This window comes from Cibotium barometz, chromosome 6 (genome assembly GCF_041138505.1).
Source record: "Cibotium barometz isolate CiBa-2024 chromosome 6, ASM4113850v1, whole genome shotgun sequence".
Lineage (NCBI taxonomy): Eukaryota > Viridiplantae > Streptophyta > Polypodiopsida > Cyatheales > Cibotiaceae > Cibotium > Cibotium barometz.
Genome location: NC_141051.1, coordinates 49,335,253 through 49,343,693, shown reverse-complemented (window position 1 = coordinate 49,343,693; position 8,441 = coordinate 49,335,253). Strand labels below are relative to the sequence as shown.

General features: G+C 46.0%; 1 protein-coding gene across 4 annotated transcripts in view; it reads right to left on the bottom strand.

Moving 5' to 3' along the window:
• The window catches only part of LOC147637827 (uncharacterized), a 78,891-nt gene that overhangs the window by 59,927 nt on the left and 10,523 nt on the right, over positions 1-8,441 (bottom strand). For all 4 annotated transcript variants that reach the window (XM_086799674.1, XM_086799673.1, XM_086799675.1 and 1 more), the window contains exon 6: positions 4,458-4,524. In XM_086799674.1, the coding sequence (XP_086655800.1) occupies positions 4,458-4,524 (67 nt within the window). The remainder of the gene's footprint in view (positions 1-4,457; positions 4,525-8,441) is intronic.

The window sequence follows — 8,441 nt, the reverse complement described above, 5'->3', positions numbered from 1 at the left end:
GTGAACTGCCAGGGTCTAGAAGAATGTGAATCTTATGGCCATTCACTTCTCCATAAACTTGGAGAAGATCATGCAAGCCGAATACTTTAGATTTGAACAGACAATCAAAACAAGTACTAGGGCGAGAAAGTACAGTAATTGACGTACCTATCAAAGACAACTGGTTAGCTGCATTTGGCTTGGGTCCTGCGTTTGTCTTGGTACCCTTTTGCTTTGGGCACTCGTTACGCATGTGTCCTTTTTCTTCACAGATAAAACAACGTCCTTCCTTCTTGAGCTTTAAAGCCCTAAGGAGTCGTTTCTTCTTCGCTAGTGTCGAACTAGAATTCTTCGAAGGTTGGTCCGAAGACTTTTCTTCAGTAGTGTTAGCCATAGGTGCGGACAACTTTCTTTTATGCTTGTTCCCCTACTCGGTAACGGGTTTCGACTTGGAAGAGACCATTGTATCATCATAGATACGAGCTGAATGAATGGCCTCGTCCAATGTTTTACCTTTGTTATTTTTAATTTATAAACGGTATGAGTCTGGTAAACCAGCTACGAAAAACCCCAAAAGAGTAGTGGGATCCATCTTTGTAGCTTTCATCTGCAAGTCACGAAACTTCTGGAGGTAGACCTCATAAGTGAGGTGCTGCGAGGTCATGGTCAAAGCTGAAAACCGGGCAACAACATCATAATCATCCTCTTTTTTGAGGAATTCTTTCTTGAAGACGTCTTCGAATTGTGCCCAAGTTGTTGGCTTAGGGTTGAGTTCCTTCCACCAAAGCAAAGCTTTGCCGGACAGGAAACCTGCTGCTAACTGGATCTTCTTTCCATCATCATATGGATGAAACTGAAAGTGAACTTGCCACTTATGTAGCCACGTGTCCACGATCTCCTTGGTGCGCTGCTTTTGCTCGCCCCCAAACGGTTCCGGAGTGATATTGGGGCCTAACGCAGAAGCCAAGGTATCCATACCCGAGAAAGTAGAGAGGGTAGTGGTCAATAGAGCGATGGAGTTCTGCAAAGCTTGCATCTGGGCTGCGATTTGTGCCTGACGTTCCGTCGAAGAAGCTTCGAGAGCTACTTTGAACTCTTGGAAATCTGATTTTGACACAAAATCGTCAAAAAGATCGGCATCGGTACCTTCCGTAGCCGGCAAGCCTTCGCGTTCCACGAGGGGCTCCAACTCCGATTCTTGGGTCGACATCGTGAAGAGGGTAAGTGGAGAGAAAATTCGATCTTTGCACAAGGAAAGTGCAAGGGAACTTGAGAGCTTGAGAGCTTGAAAACTTGAGAGATGTGTGGTAAGAAGCCCACTTAAGGGAGTTTATATAGGTTTCCAAAAAAAACTAAAAGCCCCCAAAAGCTAAGTTTGGCTTTTGCTTTTGTGTGTTTATATATATATATATATATATATATATATATTCTAGGTTCTTAAAAAAAATAAAACACCTTTGAAACCTTGGAGGAGGGGTCTTTTAAACCTTTTTTTTTTTAATTAAACTCGCAAAAAAAAAACGAAAGCTCTAAAAAAACGTGGGCTTTCCTTGTTTTTTTTTTCCTCCTGGGTTAGCCGCCGGCGATTGAAGCTATCGGCGCTTGCTTACGCACAGGTGGGCTGCGCCTCCCTCACATAAGCGTGGCCACAAGGTGGCGTAGGCATAGGCGCCTGCCTCGCTGGGCCTGGGCGCCCGCTTGGCTTGGCGTGGGCACTACCTGGGCTGGCTGCGCAGGCCAGGCCGCCTGCCAGCCGACTGGCCCTGGCCGCCCATGCACTTGCGCCCTCAACCACCCGCAGCACCCGGCCAACCGCACGTGTCCAGCAACACTCGGCCACCATGCCCACTCGCCAACGTGAATCTGCAATCCAGCACTTCTCTCGCTCTCTCTCTTACGCGTTCGCGTTCAACCAAAAAAACATCGTGCTTTTTCTGTTTTCTTTCCTTGCAGTTCATGCGACTGCACAAACGAGTCTCTTCTCTTCTTTGCAAAGTAAACGACCCTACCATCTATCATCCCCATCAACATGGGTCTCTTTGATGAAGAAAAAACACATACTATTCTGAAAACAGCAATATGGATAGAAAAAACAGCAAGCTTTTTAACACATACCTTTCTTCGACCTCATCTTCTCTACCTACCGACTTGCTCGCTCACGAGGTATGCTCTGATACCACTGTCAAATCCCCTCGGATCTCCTCGTGATCGTTCTTGGTTCGAGACTCGAAACCTGCAAACAAACGAATAAAGAAACAAGGGGGTGCAGGCCTGACTCACCTCCCAACCATGACAGCCATGGGCAAGCCCACAGTCTCGGCTGTCACGAATAAACTAACAAGGGGATGCAGGCCTGACTCACCTCCCAACCATGACAGTCGTGGGCGAGCCCACAATCTCGGCTGTCCCCACCGAGCCACGAGCTGAGCTAACTAGGTTGACGTACCGACCAATCTCCTCCTCGCGACGTCCCATACCGCCACAAAGCTGCCCTCGCGGGCCTCGAGACTGCTGCCGGCCTCGGCTGCATAAAGCAGGTGCACGTCTACACTAGATCCAGGCTCCAAGACCATAGAGCTCTCACAAACTCGCGAGACTCTCTATATCCCAATAACTAACCTTGGCCACCCTTTTATAGGCTCTTGGCCGGTCATCGGGCGCCCACATTTGGGCGCCCACCCGTCCATACTTGGGAGCCCGCCCGTTAGTCTATCCCTAACTCAGCTCGTCAATCAGCCTGCCTAGCTCCAAGCTTCCCCAAACCTCGAAGCTAGTCTTGTGTGCCTGTAGCACACGGTAGATACACACTATGCACATGACAGTTTTTCCCTCGGCTCGGGAGTAGTTTCATGGAGCAGCAAGAGGCAACCAACTATTGCCTTGTCGTCGACAGAGGCAGAGTACCGGGCTGCTTGTGGTGCTGCTTGCGAGGTGGTGTGGATGCGGAGGTTGCTTGGCGAGATTGAGTTTCCACAAAAGGAGCCCACAGTCATCCAGTGCGATAACCAGAGCTGTATCGCTATTGCTCGGAACCCGGTCTTCCATGCCCGGACCAAGCACATAGAGATACAATATCACTTTGTTCATGAGAAGATCTTGGCTGGTGACATCTTGCTTCTTTATTGTTCGACGGAGGACAATGCAGCGGACCTCTTCAACGAAGTATCTACCTCAGGCTATGCTCCGGCCGCACTCCAGCTCACTGGGGTTGGTTCCACAGTAGTCATCTCCTGTCTGTACACTATGTCAGGGCCTCTGTTGTGCGTGTGCCAGCCCGTATTTGGTGTCGTCCCATTTTTCCTCACTCTCTGTATTTTTTCCTATTTTTTCTGGAGCTATGTGTGGGCTGTCGGCTGCCCCCAGATGTCTGGCCGACTGTGTTTGTGCTGCCCATGTGATCTGGTGCTGCCCGACTGTACTATACAACTGGCCGACTACCTGATTGCTGGCCGACTGAGTATTTTACAAGTCGTGGGCGCCAGGGCAGCTGTCGGCTGACTTTGGGCTGGCCAACCAGCAGCTAGGGGCCATATAAAATGGCCCCTTGCCTCCACACTCCTGTATTGTGTATTTCCAGGATTTATTGGTGTATATAGCAGAGTTACACAAGCTTCTTTCATCTGTGTATTGCTCTCTACAGCAGTTGTCTTTATGTCCGTTGTGCATTCTGACAATAGCACCACAGTACAAGGTGCATGTGACAAGTACAATACATCCATGGGATATTAATCCATGGATTGAAAAAAAACTGAAAACTGAAAAAGAAACTAGCTACCTATGCTATGAGCATGTGTCAGAAAAGTGATGCCGGTAGCTATGTGGCTAACATAAGGTGCTAGTATGTATAATGTGGTGAGAGGAATGCATGAATCATCCAATAATAGTAGCATCCTCCATAACTGAGCGCAGATCTGTGATGAAGTTCACCTCCTGTGGTCTATGTAACCGGAGTATGTTTTGGATCTGCAACTGATGAACGGACAGTTGAGTAAGGGCATCTGGCTCTTAGTAGGGATCAGGATAGAGAACGAGAAGGAAAGAAAGTTTTTATTAACGCCTTCTAAAGACGCAATGGGTTTATGAGACCAAAGAGTGTCACATATGTTCCACTTGTAAAATGGAAATCATCAACATGGAAACAAAAAAAAGGGCCAAAAGGGAAAAGGCCACGACGCCACGTACTGCGTAGCTGTACATGTACAGTGAAAAGTGCGGCAAGTGCATCCTCCTCTAATACTGTATACATGGTTGACTGTGACTTGCTGGTATAAAGCCATGACTGATGACGTCAAGCTTTCAGAATTATCAAGAAAATTAGAAATAGAAAACTGGTGCCTCTCTTATCAGAAATGATGAGAGGAGAAGCAGGTAGAGAGAAAACAGTGACACAAAACCAATCTGAAAATGTAGCACTAAGACACAACAAACCAATCCTTCATGATTATCATGAGCTTCTTAAGGAGCAATAAAATGCTTACCTTGCCCGTTCCAGGAGGGCCAAAGAGCAATATTCCCTTCCATGGTGATAGCAAGCCTGTAAAGTATCTGTATGAAGAAGGACAGAGATCGAAATTGTCATTCTTATGAATAAAACTTATATGCATAATACTAACGAACTAGAATATTAGGCTTTTTCTGTAAATAGTGGCGTCTCAAAGAGTTGATTAACTACTAAAAACTGACACATTATGCACAAGTCGGGCATAAAAAGTAACATAACACAGCAGAACGTGTTAAAAGAGACCAAACAAAAGTGCACTACTCAACTAGGTCCACACAAGGTAGTCTTTGAGCATGTTAAGCTTATATTTGTGGATACTATAATTATCATACCTAGAGAAATAAAAGCAAGGAAAGACGATTACATGTATCAACATGTTATTATATTGAATTTTATAAATAACCCATGTGTTGTGTCCTTCATATGTCTATTAAAAGAAAAAAAGGCAAACATGTGAATATGTGTGAGAGAAGTGTGCTTCCCCTCAAAGAATAAGAATGCCTTTCCATTGTATCACGTATTACATGCATGTGTCATGTATATATGTAATGTGTAGAACATCATGTATTTGTGTCATGTATATGTTTTCTGATGTGTCTATGTTAGAAGTACAAACAAACCACAAAAGCAAGTGGGTACAAGTTGGTGAGCTCCCTCTCAAAGAAGGCCCTTCCCTTCTCTATCTTGTGCTAGGTGTTTGTGTCATTTGTATATGTCACTTTTCCAATATTTGTGTCCATGTGTTTTTTGTCATTTGCCAACATTTCTGGCATTTATATGTATTTTCCGAGAAAAAAAAGGGAGAGAGAAAGAGAGGAAGTTATATTAAGTTTTAATGCCTTCAAAGGACCCAAAGGGTCTATCTGTGAGACCAAAAGTTACAATGAATCCATGAGTAACTGAATCATGGAAAAATCCGATGATGGATGGAGGCAAGGTGTTTATGCATGGGCAAGTGCCAAGGCCAAGCGAGAGAGAGAAAAAGAAAGTTCAATGAGAAGATGGTCAAAGAAGTCGTCACCAATCGGACCCGCGAGATGCATAGTTGTTTCTCGTACCGGTATGAACTGGTTCATACGGTACGAGTCGTACGGTACGATACCGTACGATATCGTACGGTACGAATAGCCATTTATAGCCGTTGCGCTGCCCGTTTCCTATGCCGTTTTGTAGCCGTTTTATGACCGTTTTAAGGGCCGTTTTTGGCTTGCTTTGTGGCCCATGTGACATGTCACATGTCACATGTGTTTAGGCCTTTGCTTGGCCTATTGCCATGGCCATGGCCCATTGAACATTCCTATAAAATGCCCACCCCCTAAGCTTCTCTCAAGGCTCTCATTACTCAAGAGTCAAGACTCAAGTGACCATCAAGCCCCCCCCTCTCTTGAGTCTTGCTCAAGTGACCATCAAGCCCTCTCTCTCTCTCTCTCTCTCTCAACTCTCAACTTTCAAGCCACTCTCTCCCCCATAGGCCATATCTCAAGCCTCTCTTTCTCTCAAGCCTTTAGGCTCTCTCTCAAGCCTTTAGGATCTTTAGGATCTAGAGGAGTGGCAATACTTTACACGGAGGAGCTTCGTGACAAAATACATGTGGTACATAGAGATGCAGATGTGAGGTACATGTGGGTCCGAATATGCAGAGGGGGGCTCCGCGAGCTATATGTGGTGGTATGCTACTTTCCCCCAACCCACTCCAGGTTTGCACCATCAGGAGAGTCGCCCTATATACCACTATATGATGATATCATAAGGTTTGCCAGCATGGGAGACATATTACTATTGGGAGACTTTAATGCACGTTCAGGCACAGAGCAGACAGAGTTGTATGATACTCAAGAGGCTATGTATCGGGAGACCACGACAGAGGATGTAGGGTTGCACACATCAGCACAGGATGAGGGGGAGATCACAAATTATGGCAGGCATTTTCTCACACTCGGGAATGCACATGGGTTGGTCATATACAATGGCTTATCGAGATGGCAAGGATCAGATGTTCTCACACACTGGAACTCTAGAGGGGGAGCGAGCACAGTGGACTACTTGATGGGATCTCCTTCATTGATACCTGATGTGCAGGGTTTCACGATTTCCAGTAGGCCCATTCGCATAGCAGTCGATCATGCATACCTGAGTTTCACACTAGTAGGTAGATCCCCGAGAGATGGGCCAGCCACTCATCTACCTAGGTACCCGAGAGATCAGTTTACACGTGAGACAGTTGGGGTTTATCGAGATGCAGTATCTAATGGCTTGTTCGCTTTAGACCCGCATAGCCCTCTGGATGAGATCACGAGAGGATTGGCAGGTGTACTACATGCATCCGCCTCATATGCATTTCCCTGCACTATGATCCCTTCCACCCACCCCCGTAGCACTGCCCCACAGAACAGTTGGTATGATGATGAGTGTCGTGAGACACGAGCACAGCTACAGCGTGAGATTGCCATTGGGTCTCACACGCATAGACAGGCCAGGATGATCTTTTGGCGCCTTGTGCAGAGGAAGAAACGAGCCTATCTAGCTAAGCTAGAGGAGGAGATCTACCAACTCTTCCTGGGGAAGGACAGCAAGAGGGCATGGAAGATGTTTCAGGAGAGACAGCCTGGTACTCCGATTATTGCACCTGAGGCATGGCATACTTATGCTAGAGAGCTATATGATGCACCAGGACATCCCCCCACCCCCCCTCCACTGGGAGCTAGACCGGCTAGCAGCACCTTTTTTACTATGCTTATGGTGCTAGATGCGATAGACAGGTTACAGAATGGAAAGGCACAGGATCATATGATGGGCTAGTTGGAGAGCACTTCTCATATGCACGAGACACTTTGGCTCCGCTCATCGTACATGTGTTTAATCGTGCCATTTGTGAGGGTTTCCTGATAAGCTGGACAGCATATCATTGTACCACTATTTAAGAGTGGGGACCCCATGGTACCAGGCAACTACAAGACGATCATGATTGGTCATTACTTGGCCAAATTATATGGCTCTATATTGGAGTCGGAGCTGAGCCGATGGGCAGAGAGGCATGGTCATCGAGCAAATGGACAGGCTGGCTTCAGGAGAGGATTTACTACCTTGGATCACATACTGACACTTCGGGCACTTATTGAAGAGGGCAGGGCACAGAAGAGAAGGATACTACGACACATGTTTGAAATTGATTTCATATGCGTGAATGTCATTGGAAATGTGACAAGCATTGCCATGGAGCTTGTATGTGAAATTCCTTGATAATACAAATCATATTACAAGAGAGCCCTATTGTAGTTTTGAGAGAGAATGGTTGAAGGCAGCAAGCGGAAGCAGAGGAGAGACTTGGAGGAGCCAACAATGATCCAACACTTGAGCAAAATGATGAATGAATTAAATGAAAAAAAGCCTCCTCTTATATATAGCACAAATAGCCAAGTTGGCGGCCAGTAGAAGAAACCCATGACTTGTGAAAAATACCTACGACTGGGGAAAAGTGCCTAAAAATGTGGGAAAAAATACCCACGACTAAGTAAAATACATCAAATAAATATGTTGCATAAATGGTCCAATAAATGGGATAAATGTTGGAGATGAACACAATCCAACACCTCCTCTCAGCTCCAACACGGTGGACCGACTCCCATACGGGTCAAAAGCTAATCAATAAAATCTCAAGGAAGAGGTTTAGTAAAGAGGTCAGCTAGGTTGTCCTGAGCAGGACAATACTCCAAAGAAATGCCGTCGGTGACCAGCTCACGAATACAGTGAAAATGGACTTCAATGTGTTTGGTCTTGCCATGAAAAGATGAAGTTCAAGCCAACACCAAGGCACTCTGACTATCTGTAAGTATGTGAACAGAGGAGTCCGAAAGAACGCCACTTAGCATCTACATCAACCATAACAGCTCACAAGTATCCAAATAGGTTTGGGACTCAGCCTCAGTAGAAGAAATTGAGACGGTATCCTGCTTCTTGGAAC